Source organism: Callorhinus ursinus, unplaced genomic scaffold, assembly GCF_003265705.2.
Source record: "Callorhinus ursinus isolate GAN/ISIS: 27379988/994484 unplaced genomic scaffold, GSC_fseal_2.0 scaffold88, whole genome shotgun sequence".
NCBI lineage: Eukaryota > Metazoa > Chordata > Mammalia > Carnivora > Otariidae > Callorhinus > Callorhinus ursinus.
The window spans coordinates 2,138,688-2,161,102 of record NW_027397150.1 but is presented as its reverse complement, the minus strand read 5'-3'; the positions used below and the strand labels follow the sequence as shown (position 1 = coordinate 2,161,102).

The following is a 22,415-nucleotide window of genomic DNA, read 5'->3' as shown; positions in this document are numbered from 1 at the left end:
CGTCCTCCGAGGAGGGTTGGGAGCGGAGAGCTCGCGCGACCACTCTTCCCTCAGTCTCCTCCAGCACCTCGTCGCAAACGGGGCCGGAAAGCGTGGTGGCGCAGGCGCAAGCGCCGAGAGCGGAGGCGGTGGTGGTGGCGGCCGCTGGCCAGTGTAAGATGGCGGCGGCGTTGGTGGCGGCAGTGGACGGGGCGGCTGGGCCTGGAACAGTCGGAGCAGCCGCTGGCAGAAGGATGACCCAAGACGGGAAGCGGGCTGCTGAGCCTCGCCGGCTCCCGTGCTTGTAACTGCCCCAGCCGGACACCCCCCCCTTGACCTACCCGGTCCGTGTCTCGTTCCGGCTTGGCCTGACCCCCTCGCCCCTGGCCCTCTCCCCGTCAGGATAGGTTGGATTCCTTTCCCAAGCTCCCGGGGCTCAGGTCTTGTTCTGGCCCTGAGCCGAGTCTCCGCCGGGAAGACTGGCTGCCCTTGCCTCAGGTCAGCCCTGGGGTTGCCCCCAAGAGCCTGCCCCGCCGTCCACAGGGACGTCTTTGCTCCTGGGGTGACCCATTTGTGTGCGCGTTTTTACCCCTTAGACTGGGGGAAGCGGTCGCCCTGCGGCTCCCCGTCACCTCGGGGCCACCGCGCAGTGTGCCCCCTCCCCCATCCCGAGTTCTCGGGCCCAGCACCTTGTACGGAAGGCCGAGGTCCAAGTCAGTTGTTGCCGTCTGCTCCTGCGCCCCTTGTAATACCATTCTCGCACCTTACTTCCCCTCACCCCCAGATCTTCCAGGGCACCGCAGAACCGTACCGTTTGCCCCCTGTTAGTTGGAAAGCATCTGGTGGCTTGAATTTCTGACTCATATGATTGTTGCTGAAGTCTCTGTAAACAAACCGGCGCTAGCGCTATCACATTCTTTACGGGATTTCCCCCGGCTCTGTGGCTTGTTCAGAGGTTTGCTTATGGGTTAGCGTTGGAAAGAGTCCGTTTTTCCTTTTAAATGACTTTTACGTTTTAGTGGAGCCGGCAGATTACTTGCCTGGTTCATTTTATTTCTGTAACTGTGTGGGTTATTTGCTCAGTAGTTAAGAGTTACTCTGGTTTTAAGTCATGCTGAGGAGGTCTAAAGAGATTCTTAAATGTATTCATAAATATTTTTATTATGTTTGGTAGAGATACCTTTGCCATTTAAACTTTAACTTTTCTCAGCCCTTCAGTGAATCAACAGACCTATTTTCTCAGGAGCTCAGCCTGGCCCTACTTCAGTGATAAAGAAGGAAAGGTGAGTAGGAGTTGAAGGCATTTAAATTCCTGAGGCCAAGACAGACCCTCCCCTGATGCTCAAGTGCTGACCACTGAAGTCATAAAATTCCTACCCCAGTATCCCAAAGTTGGGGTATTGTTCTTGGCTGTGTCCCAGCTCTGGCTAAATTACTTTGACAAGTTTTATTGGCTGTGGGCGTCTTGACTTTCTGGCCTAAACTATTGCTGTATATCTTCAAATAACTCCAGTTAAGCCTAGAAGTGAATGTGTCTCCCTCTTCCTTTATTCATGTGCCTTGTGTGTTGCCTTTGTGTGGATCATGTTTCTTACATTGTTAAAAGCTGGGAATTCATTTGCCTGAGTTCTGTTCAGCCTCTTGTCAAATCAAGTCTCTTCCCTTCTCAGGGCTTTGGACTGTTGTTTCTCTTTAGAGGAGAATCCAGCTGCTTGTCACTAAAAGCTGGTAAGTGATGCTGCTGTCAGTGGTGTCTGAGTTCAGTCTACCTCAGAATTCCAACTTTTCAGGACATAGTAGTAAATTCGGGGTTAAAAAAAATTGGCTGCTCTTTTATAGCTGCTCTGAAGAGTTTTTGGTGAGCAGAGGAATCATCCTGTGCATTTAGCAGCATGGGCCAGGGCCAAAGAGGGAGTCTGAACATACTTGTAAATGTAATTTCTGTAAGACTCTTAGGTTTCTGGTAGCAGAGGATAGTGCTGTGGTTGACGTCCGTGGGATGTGACAGAAGAACTGAGTGGCTCTGGAAGGTAGGCCTGGCTGATTCTTAATACCTTTATGATATGTAGTAGGTAAAGGTTGAGTGTGACACTGGTAAGTTTTGTTCCTCATGGTGTCCTGATTGGAAAATGAACCGGAATAAGATTATTATTGGTGGCATGTATGTGTATCAGTGAGTTGTAAAGAGAGAATACAGCTTTGAGAGCTGGACAGACCGGAGTTTAAATACTAACATTTATTGGCCATGTGACCTTGGGCGAGCTACTTAAACTTCTCTTGACTCTTAATTTCCACATCTCTAAAAGTGGGATAATGCCACTTACTTCTTGGGGTCATTGTTAGTATTGTATGCTACATAAAGCTGTTAAATGCCTGACATATGATAGACATTTATAAAAAAATGTTTTCCTTACACATCGTTGCTATGGCCTTGAGTAAGGTATGCATTAGTCTACACTTCTTTTTTTCTCTTTAAATCATTTTTAATTGGTCAGCTTAGATGTATGCTTTGTGGGTACACACCTAGAGTTATTTTCTGAACATGATTGAGGTACGTGTTTTGGGGGTTCAAGGTCAGAGGACAGCGGAAATATTAGTTGTCAGTGTGTATCTCTAAATGCATTCTTAGACTAAACATCAGTACTTCTCCATAGTTCGTTGCTTCCTTCCTCCTGGTCTCTGTTAGCACATCTGATCAGCGTTGACACAAGGATTGTAATTCCTTCCCTTGCTGCTTCAGTGTTGTTCACCGCCTCTGCTCCAGCTACCCGTTATGCTTTTTCCTTTTTGCCTTGAAGAGAATACATTTTTTTCCAAGCTATTGGGCTCTGCAGTGATCCTCATCAATAGATCATCAGAGAACTAGACCATGAAAAGGTCTCCTTGTTCTTGGAAGTGAGTCTGGACTAGGGAGCAGGGAGTGCAGAGCATTTTAGTTCATCTCCCTAGCTGGACCATCTTAACAATATGATGGCAAAGATGCAGGTTTTTAACCTTCTCTTGTTGGCTTTTCTTCTACATCTTTTTGGGGGAGGTAAGGGCACATGAAAATTAAAAGTGTTGATAATATTGCAGTGAAATCAACTGTATTCATTCAGGCCAGTGATCTAATTAGAGTTGATCAGCTTTCATTACCACCATCCAGGGTCTAAATTCTCCTTTTGAAAAGTAGACTTTTGGATGGAGGGTTTTGAGGTGGTCTGAGACTGCATTTTTATTATTTGTGTTTTTATGAGATCTGGAGATCTGTGTTGGGCGAGGGGTGGGGTTGGGAGGAAAAAAAGCACATATGTTGAAAGAGGCATAACTTTGTTCCTCTCTGTGTGCTGGGTAAGAATCCCTCCTCCCTTAGGGGTTTCACGTTCTGAGCTCCAGGTGACATCTTTGTATACAGTGAACCAGTATTCTTAGTCTCTGGACCACAACTGTAAAATTCTTACCTTTCTGAAGATACTTTATATTTCAGGGCGTTGAATAAGAATTGTCGCATCTTATTAGGAAGTATTTCCTAGTATGGCTGAAGTGGGAGGCTAGGTTTGCTTGTGACCTTAATTGCCACCACCAGCCTGACAGGGCATTTTATACAGCGGTCTGTAGAATGTATAGAAACCAGTACCAGTGCTGTGATCCTTAGTGTTGACTAGGATCATCCTAAGACAGAAGCTCGTCTTCAGAGACAGCTAAAAGAAAGCAGCCTTTTTGTTGCCAGTTTAAAACGATAATGACATTTCAAGAGCAAAAGGACTCTAGGAGAAGACATTCTGCAGAAGTGCGCTCTGTTGTGGGAGACAGACCTTCAGATTTTCATGCTCTTGGTCCTGTGTTCTAGCAGGTGAGTTACAGGCTTTTAACATCATGAAGCGACTAATTAAACTTTGTTTTCAGGAGATAGATCTGTTTCTGGATTGTTTCTGCTATAGAAAAGTTATTCTAAACCTGTCTGGGAATGGTGCAGATTATAAAAGACAGTTATCCAAACAGAGCTTTTTTATTGCATAACTTTGGTGGTTAAGTTAGTTTTTAAGATTGAATTAGCTTTTTCTTTTTTAAAAAAGCAAATTATCAGTAAGCCAAGGTAATCTACTTACTGTCACCCAATCTGGAACCCAGGCAACTAACTGAAAGAATTGAATCAGCAACAGACGTGGAGGTGGTGACATGTGTATGTTAATGTCAGAGCCAGATGCCAGTGATTTTAGCTTAGTTTTGCAGTAATATTGAAAACTTTTCATCTTAATGTTTTTGTGAATATAATAGAGAAACTTTGTCACTGTTAAGATTGGTCAGAAATTCTTGTTTACTTGATTCAGTTATTTTCTTGGAGAAGAAAGTCCTTGAAAGGTCTTTGAAAGTTAGTGTGTAATGAATTTTGTGAATTGGTCGCACTTCTTTTTTTTTTTTTTTTTTTTAGGTTTTTTTATTTATTCATTTGACAGAGACAGAGACAGTGAGAGCAGAAACACAAGCAGGGGGAGTGGGAGAGGGAGAAGCAGGCTTCCCGCCGAGCAGGGAGCCGGATGCGGGGCTCGATCCCAGGACCCTGGTATCATGACCTGAGCCGAAGGCAGACGCTTAACGACTGAGCCACCCAGGCGCCCCTGGTCACACTTCTTTTATCTCTGTCTCCATAGGACATAGTTTCTGGGCCAGAAGCCCACTGTCTCAAGAACTTGCCTTAACCTCTGGAATGTGTATGCTAAAGATAAATTAATGAACTGAGCCTGCTCTGAGTTTGCAGATAGGGCATGGGGAGTGATTAATATGACAAAGATGGCATCTTATTGCTGAAATGTAGTATGTCTAATGGATTGTGTTATTGCAAACATTTTTAGTATCGCATCTGAGAGGTTAGGTATTTGCTCTTGCCCTCTGATGATACTATTTAAGGAGGTCTGTTGAAGTTCTAATGCGAAGCATCCATGCTTGCCTCTCATGTCCTTTTGTTGTTGTTCTGGGTTTTTCTTAGCCATCTGGAGATCTGTAGGCTTTACCTCTGGTGGTGGCCAGGAGGCTGTATTCCTCTAGTGTACTTTTAAGCCTTGCCACATTATCAGACATGTTTCTAACCTTATTTAGGACCCAGTGTTAGACTCTGTCCTCTCACCTAGTGCAGGTAGGAGGGCACGTCTTGATGTCTTTAGCCTTTCTGTTTTTATTGTTTTATTGTCAGTTGTATCTTTGGAGTGCCACACTTCTGTGTCCTTTCCAGTGATTAAAGAACAATGTGAAATGTGAGTGGTAAAAACTGGTAATGGGGGCTGGATTCTGATGTAAAGGTAAATCATTTCATTGTGGAAACAGAGTGGAGTTCCCTTAGAAATGACTTTTCCTTAGAATCATTTAAGTTGAGGTAAATGGGCTTAAATATGGTCATAAAAAGTTCCTTAGCTGTCTTGCTGCTGACAGCACTTAAGAGTTAGCGTGCATTCCTAACATACTCTGAAATACCATTATTAGAATTAAAGCCAATAAACTATAAACACAGGGCATTTGGTATTACCAACAGGGAGAGAAGGCATTCATCCAAAGGAGGAATGAAGTTCCTTGTTCATAATATAGTTGCTGCAGGAATTCCTTGTTTTCTTCTTCATCACCTGTGGAGGATTGCTTTGAAGCTCTCATCTTGGCTATCCAGTGATCCTTCAAGGGGGAGAAGAACTGAAAGAGTGGGAGGCTCATATTTTGGGCACCTGCATATATTGCTTCACCGTAGTTCCTAGAGCATGAATGTGCTCAAGAGATACTGACAGAGCTCTCTGATTCTTTAAAAGGGCAGTGAGAGCAGGGAAGCAGATTTTATAGACTTGGAACTGTGTCCTCGGTTGTGTACAGTGTTTGGAGGATTGTTGCTGAGTGGTGAAGCCCAGGCTTCTCTAGGAAATGCAGTCTGGAAGCAGAAATGAGAAGCTAGAAAAATAGTACACGTTTGCAAAAATGTTGTCTCTAATTCTCTAAACCAGCTCCTGCAGGGTAATAGTATTGTCTCATTTTATGGAAGGAGAAACAGACTTAAGTGGTAGAATCAGAATTCAAACCCAGGTCTGACTGACACCAGAAACCCTTTTTTCTCATACCTTGCGCTGTCTTTTAGAAACCTGGGCGCTTCAGTGCCAACTGATGAAACAAATGAGCTGAAAGGAAGAGTTCAGTATTTCTTATAAAAGCATATGTAAAGTATAAAAGGTCTGTCCACGTGACAGTATGAATAAAAGCGTTTCTGAATTGTTTAAGCATGGGTCTCAGGTTGTGATTAATTGGTAGGCTAATGAGTTTTTTAAGGAAAGAACTTTAATGGATGTAACCACACTGAAGGAGATAGCTGAATCCTTTTTTAATCCTTGAAGAGGGAGAAAATGGCATTCTCGCTCCACACCGGAGGTAACTCCACAGAACACTGTTCTGACTCTCAGAGCCTTTCCTCAGTCTGTCTCTTTCTGTACTTCTCTGAAGCATTTGAAACGTGGATGGTCCCCACCTTCTTGAAACCTTTTTATCTCTTGACTTCCAAGATGTTAGACACTCTTTATTCCTTCCACTCTCCCGCGCGTTTTTCGGTTTCCCTCTTATTTCTTTTCCTAAGGGTAGGTGTTCCCCAGGATTCTTGCCTTGGACTCTCTCACCTTTCTTGGGTACTTAAATTTTTGGTTTTTTTGTGAGGTATAACTTATAAGGTGGTTGATTTTGAAGCTTCTCTGTACAGTAATTCCCAAGTCGGTATCTCTGACCCTAGTTTCTGAAATTTCAGACCTACCTTTGTTTTCCACTAGCTTCCTGACATGTCAACTTGGATTTTAAACATAATCAAAATCAGATTCATCTCTTCTCCCACACATGCCCGCTTCTCATTTATGACATTGATTTCCCCCGGGTACCCCAACTCAGACTTGTCTTTTTGATTTGGGGGGGTGCTTCGTAACTACCGTTGAACCGGGTTTGGTCAGCTCCGCTTTGGCAGCGTCCTCACATCCGTTCCCTTCTTCTCATTTCCTCAGCCAGCAGCCTCAGACAGGCGCTCAGTGCTTTTTACCTCAACGACTGGAAGCTTTTAAACTTGTTTCTCCTTCCTTTTCTGTCCATGTCAGTCCTGTCCTTGACAAAGTCATTTTCCTGATTGCCCCCCCACGCACCTTCTTAACTGATCAGTGTGTGCACCCTGCCGCCCCGCCCGGGCAGACGTGGCCACGCCAGGGCTTTCATCTTCCCTGCGTTTCCTCTTCCTTGTCCTGGGCTTTCTCAGCGTTACCCACTGAAATCCTGTCCTCCCTGCCAAGCTGAGTTTACCTTTTTTATGATACTGATGTTTGTGTCTCTTGTGTCATCCTTGTATACTCATTTTCCCTTATTGATGACTGGCTACAGAGGGAATTAGGACTGCCTCGTGTGTGTTTGCGCCTCCTGTGTCGCCTCGTGGGTCGTGGCAGTACCAGCTTGTCTGTGTATAGATGGGCCGCTGGGGGGTGCCAGAGGCCTAGAATTTGGATAAACAAGGGCAGCTGGAGAGCTGTGCAGTTAGGTTGCCCCGTGCTGTCAGATCTTCTGCACAACACGAATAGAGATTAATTTTCCTGATCCAGAAGCATTTATAGTTTCTTTCTGCTCCACGCTCCAGAGGAGACAGTGTAGGATATTCACCTTCTCTCAATACTCAATAGAGAGTGGCCCAGAACTAAAGGCCTGTCTCCCTGTAAACATGTTGTATATAGTAGGAGTTTCAGGTTTCCTTGGGGTTATCCTTTGAATTTCAGTGCCCGGGGTTCTCTGATTAATAAACACCATACAGTGGGAGTGTGGCTCATGGCGGGAGTCAGGAAGGTTGGCTAGAGGAGGTGTTTATTGTGAAGTAGAGAAATAAGGTGAGGAGAATGAATTTAAAATGAGCCATTTCAGCTAAGAACCACAGTTGGGGTTGGGGAAAGCAGGACTGGTCGATTCCAGATGGACCACAGAGCCCAGGGCAGAAAGGCAGGTTTGTCCTGTGGATGGAGATGGGCCCTGAACAGCTGTCCTCTTACGGGTGTGTTGGGATGTCTGTCCTCCCAAGAGGAGCCAGACACTGCGTGACTCTCAGATATCTGTTCTAATAATAGAAGTATTTTCTACCACCATTTTTCAGTTTCAGAGGAGGTTCTAAAACTTTGTCTACTTGAACAATGGGTGTTGATGTAGGAGAGCTAGGCACTTGAGTTGCAGAGGCGCGCCAAGCCAGACTGCCGGGCTTATGTAAGTCATGGGGACTCACGGGGTGGGTGAGCTCGGGTCTTAGTAAAAGGGATCAGGGACGGTAATGTTTGTAGTTGTTGATGCTCCCATCGGACCTGAAGTGAGGAAGAATTATCACACCCATTTTCCTAGATCCCAAGGGAGTTAAAATGAAAAATTGAGAGAAATTTAAAAAATAAAATTAAAAAGCATCAAGTATACAAATTAGCAGTACAACCACAGAACTGTTTTGAACTACTTTAAGCTCCCGATACTTTTAGTTGTCACCAAGACAGTGGGGTTGGAGTCTTTTTATAAGTTTAAGATTCATCCTGCCTTTCATGGCGTCGTTGGTAAATCACAGGTGGCTTTGGTCACAGCCAAACTCCTCCTGTACTTTCTTTTTCAAACAAGAACTGATGTTTTGCTCTCATTTACTGTGGCATATTGACCACTTTAGCTAATCTCCGTTAATAATCACAGTGTTGAGAATTTAGTATTTTTGATTTTATTTTAATTATTATTTTTTTAAGTAGGCTGCACGCCTAGCATTTGAGCCCAGCACAGGGCTTGAACTTGCGACCCTGAAATCAGGACCTGAGTGGAGATCAAGAGTCAGATGCTTAACCAACTGAGCCACCCAGGTGCCCCAGCCCTGAGCATTTAGTATTTTTAATTTTAATTGTTGGGCTTTGGCCATCATTTAACGCTTTGCCCGACTTCTTCCTCCCACATCCCTTCTCCTATTCCCTTTTTATCGGCCATGTTTCTTGAGGTATCATTTATATACATGTAAAATTTACACCTTTTCTCAGTGACTCATTCTGTGGATTCTTACAAACATATAGTCACATGACACCACCAAGGTCATAGTCATAGAACATTTCCATCACTTCCAGAAGTTTTCTTACGCCTGTTTGTAGTCAGTTCTCTTCCCTGACCAACCAGGTTCTGCTGTCTGTCCCTGTAGTTTATTTTTTTTAGCATGTTCCATGAATGGAATCATTACGTAGCTGTCAGTGTCTTGCTTCTTTGACTTAGCGTGACATACTTGCCACTCATCCGCATTGCTTTGTGTATCAATAATTCGTTCCTTTTTATTGCTCAGTAGTAGTCCACTCTGTGGCTGGACCACAACTTATGTATTATCCATGACCTGGCAGAAGAACATTTGATTGTTCCCAGTTTTTGGTGAATCTAAATAAAGCCACTAAAGAAAACATTCACCTATAGGTTTCTGGGGGAACATATATTTTCATTTTTCTTGAGTACATACCTGAGTGGGATTCCTGGGTTATATGGTAAGTTTGTGTTTGACTTTATAAAAAACCGCCAGACTGTTTTCCAAAGTGACTGCCATCTTGCATTTCTACCAGCAGTGTGTGGGACTTTAGTTGCTCCCTTCCTTGTTAGCCCTCGATAAAGGAAACTTTCATTGTTATTATTTTATTAAGTTTTAGTCATTCTAATAGGTGTATAGAGGTTTATTGTAGTTTTAATTTGTATTTCCCTAATGACTGATAACGTTGAGCATCTTTTCAGGTGATTGTTATTTAGCTGTGAGAAGTAGATTTTGGCTGCTGCCCTCTATGAAATCCATCTTTTGCAGATACTTTCTTCCAGTCCATAGCTTGTCTTTTCATTTTCTTAGTAGTGTCTCTTGAAGAATAAATTTTTATTTTGATACGTCCCGTTACTTAATTTTTTCTTTCACGGTTTGTGTGGTTTGTTTGTTTGTTTATTATTTATTTTGAGTTCTTGTCTTAAGAAATATTTGCCTAGCCTGTATCACAAGCATTATCTTCTTTGTTTTCTTCTGGAAGTTACATTGTTTGAGCTTTACATTTAGATCTATGATTCATTTTGAGTTAGTTTTTGTGTATTGTACAAGTTACAAGTCAAGGTTTCTTGTGTTCTTTTTTCCTTGCCGTTTTTTCCTTTTTCTTGTCTTTTTTTTTTTGCATTTGGATGTCCTGTTGCTCTGGTGTATGTGGTCTCTTACACAAATCTTTAATCAATATTAGGAAAGGAAAGCAGCTACAGTAGTTTTAAACAAGACATGTTTGGTACCTCTTCCACAAAGTACTTTTATACTTTGTATTACCTGCCCCTTTGCTTGGTTTTTAGTTAATAATTTGTCATATATTTGGTTAAAAATTTAAAGCCTTTTTATTAACACAAGAGAAATCTAGGTCACTGGAATTTCTAGGGTAGAAATTAAAATGGCACTTGAATCTTTTTTTCCCCATCCCCCAATAGTTTACTCTTTAACCTTCAGTTTGGCAGGGGTTATGGTTATTTTTAGAGTGTAGGCAGTAGAGCTAATCTAATTAAACTCCCCTAGCTACCTGGGACAGTGAGCTCATCAGCTCTTCCAGGCTCAGATTGGTTTGCTCTGGACTGGATTTTACATGGAAATTGATCAAGGTAAAAGCAGTGGATTTGTTGGGAATGGTAGTGCATTAAAGAATGATGAAGGTAACTTATGTTTGGGTCAAGTATGGTCCCTAACTTCTGATTGTAAAATAAGGTTATATTCTTTGGTGATGAAAGAGATTCTAGAATGGTTCCTATACTTGAGACCAAGGGCACCGTCATAGCATCTTGCCTGTTTTAATTTGGATACTTTAATTCCTGCCCCAGAGTTGAGATGGTTTTAAATTTCTTCATTCTGATAGAAATGTATACGATAAGAATAACAGGTCATTTCCAAAGTGATTGTATTTTATTGTCATCATTTCTTGGCTTTTTGAAAAAGTGGTCCTCCAAAGGGGGAAGGTGTGCACCCCAAGGGGTATTGAAGATGGTCCAGTAATGTATAGAAAAAGAACATTGGAATTTGTTTTTTTCTAGAAAAATTAAACTTAGTATATATGCACACATATTGAAGATTCATGGTAAAACTTTTCACTGATACGGGTTTATAATCCGTTTTGAGACCACTGCTCCAGAGCATCCTGCTGCAGAACTTTTAACATATAATTCCACTTACCTATACCATCTCTGGAATTACTAATGCTGTCTTACAAAAAAAAAAAAAAAATGAAGTCTGGAGAAGGTTAAGTAGCTCATTCATGGTCAGAAAAGATACTAATGGCTTAGCTGATACTACAACCCTGGACTAATTTTCAATCTAGAACTAATTTTGCTAAACTCTCTGGCCCCTAAAATGTGACCTTTAGAAGCTATCTGCCTACCAACTGTGTGATTAAACAGGGTTGGCATGAGCATTCACAGGGCTGTCCCTGTTTCTGAATTTAGCAATACATTCTGTCAATTTTTCTTCCTCAAAAAGATCTCTTTTTGTAAGAACCTTAAACCACTTTCCCCAGAAGACAAGCTCTGCAACCTCTCAGTATGGGTTGAACCGTATGGCTCTGCTTTTCCTGCCTCTCAGGGCTGGGAGCTCTGGCTCCTCCTGGTCATGGAGGCTGGGAGAGCAAATGGATTCTCTAGTGCCTTATGTGTCTGTGGCTCAGGCAGTCTGGGCTTCTGTAGGAATTGATGCAGTTCAGTTTTGAGAAAGGGTCTCTGGAGCCACTTTCTTCTTTGGAAAGTGATAATGGTGGGGTGGACAGTATGGTGTGGTTGAGAGTTTTGCTTCTGGAGGTGAGGAAACATCACATTTCTCTCAGTTGACTGGGGAACGTGTGCTTATGACCTGAGTTTTTAATCTTAACAAAGTAGTGCGCTTGTTTTCCCCACCTCACAGGACTTTGGCAGTTAATGTAATTAACTTAAACCCTCGGCGGGGAAGAAGATACTGCCGAGATGCTCAAGAATATAAATAGGGACTACCAACAGGAAAAAACCAGGGCTGTGTGAAGAATGCTGTGCAAAAATACCCTCCTTGGAGTAGGAGGAGGAAAACAGCCTGCTCTGCAAACCGCTCTTCGCTGATGTTTTTTGACGTGGCTTCACAAATCCGTGCTTTGTTGGCGTTGCCTCCCAGCACCCTTCCAGGTCCTTCCTGAGACTCGGCCTTGGTCCTGCCGTGTGTTTTTGCTACTCCCCCACTCTGGCCTGCGGAGCAAGCTTTGGGTAGCTGTCTCTTGGCCGGGGACACTTTTTGAAGCAACTTGGATTTCTGTAGAGGAGGGTAGGGGGTCAGGATAAGGATGGGGCTGCTTCGGGGGTAATTGTCGTGGGAATGAAAGGGCTGTTGAAAGATTAGAAGCCAGTGTGCCTGGGCACGAGGACTGGAGTCATAATCATACTTTGTCTTTGACCAGTGCCTTTTGTCCAGGCACTGAAAGGGCTTAACAAAATTCTGGTCTGAATAATATTATTCTTTGCTCTTTGGAATTCGCTCGAGGTGGGAGTGAGGCCCTGTGAAAATAATGAATGTGTTACAGTGGTATGAAAGGAAAAAAGCTAGGTACCCCGATTCCCAGATAGGGCTTTGCCAAACAGACAAATCTGGTGAAAGTTGGTGGAATTAGGTGAAATGACGTTTGCCACTTCTGAAATGGACTGAGATGGTTTAATGGAAATGTGGCCCTTTTCTTCCCCAGCTGTGGACTTGGCGGCTTAGTTGTAAGAGGAAAAAAGAAACCTTTTAGGTTCTTTCTTGGGGGGAGGGTCCTCCTGAATTCTAATTTGGCTCTACTTCTTATAATCTGTAGTTAATACCTGTGCCTGTTAAGTTCGAAGCTTGGCTCCTGAGTGAATATATGGCCCAAGCTCTCACCCCAATAGCTTGGTCTCTTCTGTCTCTTGATTTGTGCATAAGGTGATATTCAGAGCCTGACCCACCTCTTCATGTTACGAAGACATGTCTTTCATAGAACTTATGGATGATGCATATGACTAAATTTACAACAGAAGATTCTTGCCTAGAGGGCAAGGCTGAAGCTAGCTCTTTGTGTTAGAGCTCTCTGCTTGTAGTACCTATCACTGGGTATATGCCTGCTGGTGCAGGTTTGATCTCGGTTCCTTCTTTCCCATCTCGGAAATCACTGCCAGCTACTCAGGTAAAGAGATGGCAGTTGACCTCCCAAAGATATGTCCCTTTATGGAATTTAGACATAGGGGAGGGGGATCCGGTGTGATTTTCAGCAGCTGACGAGCCCTGTTGAGCACACGCTCAAAACTTTTTTTTTTTTTAAGTAGTCTCTACACCCAGTGTGGGTTTCGAACTTAGTGCGTTAAAGCACTACAACAAGAGTCGCGTGCTCCACTGACTGAGCTAGCCAAGCACCCCTCAAAAAATCATTTTTATGAAAATGACAAAGGCTGTGCATGGTTAAATGTCCGGTCCCTTTTATCTTCTCTCCCAGATTATTTCCTAATTGTTTCATTTTCTTCCTTTCCTAAATGCAGGCTGGCCACAATAAACATCATTCAAGATGTCCAGCAAAGGGAGCAGCGCAGATGGCAAAACAGACTTAGCCAATGGTAAGGGACCACCTGAGGTTCTTCTTCTCCCCCAAAGAAAGTGGAGACCTGGATTTTAGTGGAGGGAAGGAAATCTTTCCTAAGAGTGGACCCTTTCTGTGTTTTGTGTGTAGAAAGCTACACAGGAGACACCCTGGACTATGTGGTACTTCTGTTCCTTCAACTTCTATCTGATTGTTTCCAGAAAATCAATAATAGAGGTGTGCCATTAGGAGGAGTTGAAGTAGTTTGGAATTCTGAAAGGTTGTAAGAGTCGATGAAACCTAAGAGGAAAAGATCAGTTGGTGGTGGAAAAAAAGGAGCTGTGGGAAGGTAACGTTCCCCAGTTGTGATGAGAGGTCTCTTTCTACGGCAGGTCCTAGTTTGGTAGAGATGGCCGATGAGAGATGAAGTCACAGCCTCAACTGTCCGGAGTGAGGGCTGGCCTGCGTTCTTTCTAGGGTCTAGCTAGGTGTGAATTCACTGGGTCTAAGGCACGTTTGGAGGTAGAATGTCAAGATTTTGATAACAGATTATTCGATTAATGCTTGAACCCTGAGCCAACTTCTAAACTAGAGAAATGTCCTTCAAATGGATATGATTGGGCAGCACAGCGTTCAGCGTTCTTTAGCACGTTGCAGGTCAGAATTATAGGCTCAGTTCCAGTTGATGAGATTGGTAGAGCAGTGAAGTTAAGTAAGGGAAAGTGAGATTTTTCAACATGCTGTTTATTGACCCTGTGTTCTCTTCTTACCAGTTCTGTTCATTCATCTTCTGTAAAAGAAAGTGGTTCAGATTTTTCACTGGGCTTCGTTGAGAGACTCAGGGTTCTAGGTGGTTTGAGGTATATAACTGATTTGGAATTTGGCCATCAGCTAGATCAGGGATTGGCAGACTATGGCCTGCAGGCCAGATCCAGCCTGCCACTGTTTTTGTAAAGTTTACTGGGACACAGTCATTCCCTACTCATTCCCATGGTGCTTATGGATGCTTCTGTGCCGTAACGGTGGTGTTGAGTACTTGTGATAGGGGTTCATGTGGCCTGTGAAGGCCCTTGATAGAAAAAATTTGTTGACCTCTGGATCTTGGTCATTGACCGTTAGGGTCCCCCTGCTGAGTGTGATTGACTCTGGCCCTTATGTTAATATGGGAGAGCTCCCAAGTCGTCTTGATTGGTTAATCATAATTTTAACAAGAAATGCTAGGAGATTGGGTGTTTCAGTTTTCCTTCTCCACAGAAGTGAAATGTGTGGTATTTTATCCTTTCTCACCACTCCCAGTTTCAAAGCCAGTTGTATTTGAGAAACCACAACTACTAATCTTTCTCAGCATACACAGCGGTCTCAGCAAGTGTAGTTCCTAGGAACAAATTGCTGCACTTTCCCCCTTTTTCTTCTGGTTCCTACACCCATTGTTTTCACGCTGGGATCTTAGTTGAGGTACTTTCTGAAAAGAGCTGTTTACAAGTCTCCCAACCTTCTGTGACCATTTGAACCAACGTGCTTGTATTGTTCATCTGTTTTCCGTGGCGGGTTTTGCCTGAGAGTTGGTCGAGCAGGGGTTCCGTTGCTGCAAAGATCTTTGGAAATTACTGCTCTAGTCCAGGTGACTAAGCTGTCAGGCGCTACTTGGAATCCTTTCAACGTCCTTGTGGGGTTGGATAGCTCCTACCAGCGTTGCACATGCCTGGTCTGCTGTTCCTAACAGCCTTTACTTCTGGCGAGGTCAAGTTTATAATCATCAGGAAAGGAGGCTGTGAATAGTGTTTAAAGTCCTCATTCCCGCCTTCCTTCCTTCATACCTTGGCTTCAGTGTGGAAGTTGTGGTCATATGGCTCTAGCACATTGTAGGAGTGCTCACTGAAATATGATTTGGCTGCTATTAGATAGGAGAATGCAGTATCTAATTGTCGGGGATTAGATTGCTCAAAGTGACCCAGTTCTTTTATAACCACCAGCATGGCAGACCTAGGATATGGTGAACTTTCTTTCTCAGATATTTGTGTATGCTTCCTGATAAAACTCTGCCTCAATAAAGAGTCCTTTAACTAATAGTAGCATTAACATCATCAAATTAATGGAAGTCAGAATACATTTATTAGTGAAGAGTGAGCAGGAACCCATTCTAATGCTCACAATCCCCGCTTGTCCCTTCTACTTCCTTTGAATTGTTAGTGGATTTTAGGACCTCAAGGGAAGAAATTAGGATTTAGGGACGGTGGGGGAGTGGTGCTTTCTTGAAGTAAGAAATAGTTCAACTCCACACCCATTGTCTGAATGATTTTAATCTGTTATTTTCTGTCTTTCTCTGAGCAGATGTCTATACCAACTCTTGCTGGGATGGCTATTCTTTTTTCTTATATTCGGTTTAATTATTTGCTGTGGCTAATGGATGTGCGTCCCAGCAGAACAGAGCTTAAGGTGGTTGTATCGGACGTATTTGGACACAGCCGGTCCATGCTTTGCAGGAGACTCTTAGGCTGTCCTGCAGTTCTTCACTTGTGTTGAAGTACCTTTATTTGCATGTGGCTTTGGTCTTAATATTTTCAGTTTCTTGTCCTTTTCAAGATTCCCCTTCAGAAGGTAGTCTTTGTAAGCATTTGAACAAAAACACTGTAACCAAAGTTGGTGTCTGGATCTTTTGATGTGATGATTTCTTGGACTAAGGCGGGGACATCCTTCTGATCACTCTCCCATTTCCTTATTTCCCCCTCACCCGCCTGTTTCTCACTAACATGCAGGAAGCCTGTCCAGCAGTCCAGAGGAGATGTCTGGCGCTGAGGAGGGTCGGGAGACATCCTCAGGCATTGAAGTGGAGGCCTCAGACCTGAGCTTGAGTTTGACTGGGGATGATGGTGGCCCCAACCGCACCAGCACAGGAAGTCGGGGTACAGATACAGAGAGCTCAGGTGAAGACAAGGACTCTGACAGCATGGAGGACACTGGCCATTACTCCATCAACGACGAAAACCAGGTCCATGACCGCTCGGAGGAGGAAGAGGAAGAAGAAGAGGAGGAGGAAGAGCATCCTCGGCGCCGTGTCCAGCGGAAGCGGGCCAGCCGTGACCAGGACTCGTCAGATGATGAGCGGGCCCTGGAGGACTGGGTGTCTTCCGAGACATCCGCCCTGCCCCGCCCTCGCTGGCAGGCCCTTCCTGCTCTTCGGGAGCGGGAGCTGGGTTCCAGTGCCCGCTTTGTATATGAGGCTTGTGGAGCAAGAGTCTTTGTGCAGCGTTTCCGCCTGCAGCATGGGCTTGAGGGCCATACTGGTTGTGTCAACACCCTGCACTTTAACCAGCGCGGCACCTGGCTGGCCAGTGGCAGCGATGACCTGAAAGTGGTGGTTTGGGACTGGGTGCGGCGACAGCCAGTACTGGACTTTGAGAGCGGCCACAAAAGCAATGTCTTCCAGGTGAGGCAAGGGAGTGGAACAGCAATTGAGAAAGGCAGGCAGCAGTTAGACAAGCCTGAGATGCCTGGAGTGGGAGCTGACAGTGAGTTGTGGTAGAATAAGGCATCAGGACTCAGTCCTGCCATGGCTCCCATGATGACTTAGAGGAATTAAATGCCCTGAAAGACCCATGACAGCCTTTTGTTTTTCCGAAGCACAGAGGCATTTGGAAGCCTCATGATAGGTGGGGTGCTTGGAAGTCCTCAGGAAAGGTACTCAGTGTGCCTGGGGGCAGGCGTACAGTGTCAGTGGAGGCTCTTGAGCCAGTCTGGCTTCAGTTCCTGGTGCTGCCCCTTATTAGCTTTGTGATCTTGGGCAAATTCTTTAATATCTGTCTTCAGTTTATTTATCTGTAGTGTAGAACTAATAACACAGAGGACCATGAGAGTTATACAACAATAGAAGTTAAGCAGTTTAGAATCATTCGTGGTGCTTAATAAACATTTGATGAGTATTTGTTAGCCTTGTTGTTCTCTGTTTACTCACCAGCCCCATCCATCATTTTGGTACTGGCACTGATTCCTAGGCATGATCGCTTCCCCAACAGCCCCTCTGGTTTCCTTTGTCTTTTTAGCAAATTTCTGTTTGCTTCCTGAATCAAGATAGGTTTTCCTCCTCTTTTCCTCACATTTCTCCCCTAGTAGGCATAGTCCTAGTTCACCTGAGCACTTACCCTGTACCAGTTCAGCCTTGCAGAGTCAACTGAAATGCTCTCTTACATCAGGTTTTCCTTCCTTTTCTTTAATTCTTGGAAGAAATTGGACTTGAGCCAACGGTATAAGGCTAGGAGAGCTCAGTTTCCAGCTTTTGTACGACCAAAGGGATGGGTTGGGGTTGTTATTATGGTTTTCCCCTCTCAAATTCACCTCCTCAGTTTCTTTTGTATGTTCTTTTTCTCATTAATATCCCAGGCCAAGTTCCTTCCTAATAGTGGTGATTCCACTCTGGCCATGTGTGCCCGTGATGGGCAGGTGCGGGTAGCAGAGCTGTCTGCCACACAGTGTTGCAAGAATACGAAGCGTGTGGCCCAGCACAAGGGAGCGTCCCACAAGGTAAGTAAGCTCTTGCCCTCATGGTTGTGTGGTCTAGCTCCTCAGCCAAGGATCTCAGCCAGGGCCTTTCCAGATCTCTGCCCATTGTGTCACCTGCCTCACTTCTTTTGTCCTAAAATTTGTAGATGAAAAAGGAGAAAAAGCAGGCACCCTAAACTTCTTGCAAGTGAAGTATTTGAAAGCTTTCTAGATCTTGTACATTCAGCATTCAGTTGATTATACCTAACCCCTAAGCTGACCAGTGGTTGGTTTGGAAATCCTTGAGGTCTCCTGTGTCTTCCAAACATCTTAAATTTATTTTGGTTGTATCTAGAACACCTTAACAGCTCCAAGGTCCTAGTGGTCGCTCCTCACGCGTGAGAGCTCCAACTTTTCTCTCAGGTCTCAGGGCACAGACAGTACTATTTAGGGAAGCCCTATTTAGGACTGGGAAGCCCTATTTAGGACTGGAAATATAGAACAGACAGTCGTGGGGCAGCCAGTGAGGAGCTGAGAGCTGCCTCATGTCAGGGTGGTCATGCTGTAGGAGGGTGGACCTCTTTTACAAACCCTAAGCTGATAGGTGGGTGGACCTGGAATATCCTTTTCTAGCCCAGATGGCGCAGAAAATATGAAAGTTACCTATTTCTTTGATTCTTTTTTTTTTTTTTTTAAAGATTTTATTTATTTATCAGAGAGAGAGAGACAGATGCAGGCAGAGGGAGAAGCAGGCTCCCTGCTCAGCAAGGAGCCTGCTGTGGGACTCGATCCCAGGACCCTGGGATCATGACCTGAGCCGAAGGCAGACGCTCAACCGACTGAGCCACCCAGGCATCCCTATTTCTTTGATTCTTAAGCCTACCTTCAACCCATTAGTTAACTAATTTTTACAACTAAAGTGTAAGGAGTGAAACTTGGGCACTATTTCTCTACCCATCTGAGAGTTTAATTGATTTTGTTTGAGAATGAACCAAAATGGTTGATGTTTTTCTTTGGTATCACTCTTCAGATCCCTTGGGGATTTAGTTGAAATAGCAAAACTCCTGTTCTTTTGACTTGTATGGAATAAACAAGCTGTAACAAATTCACATAGAACAAGAGAGAATGGGTTTGTTAGTTCCTTTCCTGGGGTTTTACAACAAAAAAGCTAGACATGTCTCTTGCTGAGATATTTAAAAATGCAGTCCTTCCTAAAAATAAAGGAATGAACTAGATGCCTTCGAATTCTAATCTATAGAAACCTTTTTTTGTCCCTCAGTTGGCCCTGGAACCGGACTCTCCCTGTACGTTCCTATCTGCAGGTGAAGATGCAGTTGTCTTCACCATTGACCTCAGACAAGACCGGCCAGCTTCGTAAGTGTAGCAATAATGTTTTTACAGAACTGGACTTCTTGGCCTTGAAAATACCCCACCTGTCCTAGGTAATACCCACCTCTCTGGTCAATCCAGAGTCCCTCTGTGCCTGTGCTAAGAAGCAGATTGAGGTTTAGGGCTCTTCCTCCCTTCCTTGTTGTTGTTTGTCTGCTTCTCAGCAGTACAGTGCTGTTCAGTCTGCCTTCATTTCTAAAACAAGGCTCGCTTATCTTCCATGTGGGCTGTAATCACTTGTTTATCTCTCTATCCACTTGGGTGCCACTCAGCTCACCCACAGGAAGCACATTACAGAGCAGCTAGTTTTCGGTTCAATTATGTATAGAAACATGTAAACAGAGGATAAATCTTGCACAAAAATATTAGTAGCTATAACAGAGTTCTGTCATATCACAGTTCCTTTTTACGTGAATTTGAGGCTCACGGTTAAATCATATCCCTCATTAGCTGTGTGATGTAATAGAAAGATCAGAGCCTCTTACTTGGATCTGGACAGACGTGAGTCAGATTGCAACTCGGGCACTACTATCTAACCGTTCTGAACCTCCGTTTCTCTAGCCTTACTTTGGGCATAACCAATCAATATTTCTCTCTCTCATTTTGTGAGTGTTACTGATAAACGTCCTTGATGCCCCAGCATAGTGTCTGGCACCATGTTTGGAACTGGTTATATTATAGCTACTAATTATTTTAGTTTTTAAAAATTTTAATTGTTATAATAAGCAAAAACATCTTGTTTTAAAAATTCAAATAATAAAATATATGGACGGGGCACCTGGGTGGCTCAGTGCCTTCAGCTCAGGTCATGATCCCGGGATCCTGGGGTTGAGCCCCGCATCGGGCTCCCTGCTCAGCGGGAAGTCTACCTCTCCCTCTCCCACTCCCCCTGCTTGTGTTCCTTCTCTCGCTGTGCCTCTGTCAGATAAATAAAATCTTTAAAAAAAAAAAATTGCCATCTTTATATGGATTTATCTAGATAACTAGACTTGTTTATCTAGAATTATCTGGATTATTTACGGTTCTTGTTAGTCTTAAAAATGATAAGTCTTATATGTCATTAGCAATATTAAGCAAGGGATGTCATTGATTCGCGTAGCGTACAAGTAGAATATAAGCTAATTTAGGGCATATAATCTCAAGGCTGGTTATTATTAGACTTTTATTTTTCTTTATTTCTTAAGATTTTATTTATTTATCAGAGAGAGAGAGAGAGAGCACAAGCAGGGGGAGCAGCAGGCAGAGGGAGAAGGAGAAGCAGGCTCCCTGCTCAGCGGGGAGCCCGATGGATCATGACCTGAGCGGAAGGGGATGCTTAACCTAACCAACTGAGCCACCGAGGTGTCCCTTGTTGTTTTCATTCTGAAGTTCCAGAGGGGAGGGGAAGTACAAAGATGCAACAAATGGGCTAAGTTTGTTTGGTCTGCTCTGGTAGAGAGTTGGGAAGCAGAGTGGGAGCTTATCCTGTGCGCCAGGTCATAGGAAAACCACCGTTAGACCACAAGGAGTTGGGGACCGTGTAATGGGCAAAACAGATGACTTTGGCAGATTATTGAATTTGGAATGAAATGACATAAGCAGTGGCTCTGGATGCAAGCACTGATAGATGGGATAGAAATTCAAAGGGGGAACATAGGAGAAACTTGAAGTAGGAGGAGGCCCAGATTCTGGATTTGGGGAATAAGAGACTGAATTTTCAAAAAGTTTTTGCTTTAGGGGTTGAAGAAGTAGTAGAAAGCTTGGCTGAGGTAGGGGACTGAATGTAAGGTCCTGGCTGGAAAATCCAAGCTATCCTTACGTGTTAAGCTGGTGTGTGAACATCCACTTACATCAGAGGCATTTTTGTGTGAAGCTGGCATAATGGGAACTTTTCTTTTGTGTATTTATGATAGCTAAGTCTCTGGAAGCTGGTAAGATTGGCTGACATCTTAAAAAGAGTTGGATTTGGAGCTGTGGGTGGGATATTCCTTTAGCCAGTGGAAGCCAATTTGAAATATTCTTCAGAGGATTTCTTTGGTCTGATCTGTAGTTATTTTTCCCTTTTTGTTGGAACATACCTGCTTAGTAAAAAAATCTGCAAATTTTAAGGCAAAATTTGGTAAGTTTGTTTCTTATGTTTTCATGTGCTCCCTCCTTCTGATGTGAAAAAAATTTTTTTTTCTCCTGCCATGATTAATTATTTTTATAGCACCTCTGCAAGTTCCCCAGAGAGCCCAAGGTACTCTGCATCTATCCCTTGGGAGAGAGAATTTTTCGTTTCAGATGAATAAATTGAGACATTAGAAAGATTGAGCTCATTGTCAGGATTACAGGATGGTGGAGTCCTATTTCATAATCTTTCCCTTCAGGTTTTTCCTTTTGCTTCCACATGGTGGTCAACTTTTGTTTGTCTGACTCTCTCCTTCTGAAAATCCACATTGCTGAGAAAATGAGATGATCTTGTGAAAAGCAGAAGCGTCTGCTTTTCCCCATCTAAAGCCTGATTAGAGCTGCCTCTTCTCCACTGCTAGTTTTGTTCCTTAAACTCATTTTGGATGTGTTTTCTGCCTTGTGTTTTTGAGGGTTGTGTATGTGTGTGTTTTCCCTAATGACATTCATTTTTAATGATCTTCATGCACTCTTTTTTTTTTTTTAAAGATTTTATTTATTTATTTGAGAGAGAGAGAATGAGAGATAGCACGAGAGGGAAGAGGGTCAGAGGGTCAGAGGGAGAAGCAGACTCCCCGCTGAGCAGGGAGCCCGATGTGGGACTCGATCCCGGGACTCCAGGATCATGACCTGAGCCGAAGCCAGTCGCTTAACCAACTGAGCCACCCAGGCGCCCCTGCACTGTTTCTTTTTTAAAGATTTTATTTATTATTTGAGAGAGAGAGAGCACTCAATCACACAAGTGGGGCGGGAGGGGCAGAGGGAGAGGGAGAGGCAGGCTCGATCCCAGGACCCTGGGATCATGACCTGAGCTAAAGGCAGACACTTAACCGACAGAGCCATGCAGGCGCCCCCATATACTGT

At 43.8% G+C, this 22,415-nt stretch overlaps 1 protein-coding gene across 9 annotated transcripts in view; it reads left to right on the top strand.

Moving 5' to 3' along the window:
* Window positions 1-22,415, top strand: part of DCAF8 (DDB1 and CUL4 associated factor 8) — a 40,297-nt gene continuing 17,882 nt past the window's right edge. The window contains exons 1-7 of one of the 9 annotated variants that reach the window (XM_073888264.1): window positions 1-153; window positions 1,190-1,262; window positions 1,650-1,707; window positions 13,501-13,575; window positions 16,295-16,965; window positions 17,916-18,056; window positions 19,294-19,388. In XM_073888264.1, coding sequence (XP_073744365.1) covers window positions 13,527-13,575; window positions 16,295-16,965; window positions 17,916-18,056; window positions 19,294-19,388 — 956 coding nt within the window. In that variant the 5' untranslated portion in view covers window positions 1-153; window positions 1,190-1,262; window positions 1,650-1,707; window positions 13,501-13,526. The other 8 variants (XM_025860630.2, XM_025860628.2, XM_025860627.2 and 5 more) reach the window with 8 other exon arrangements.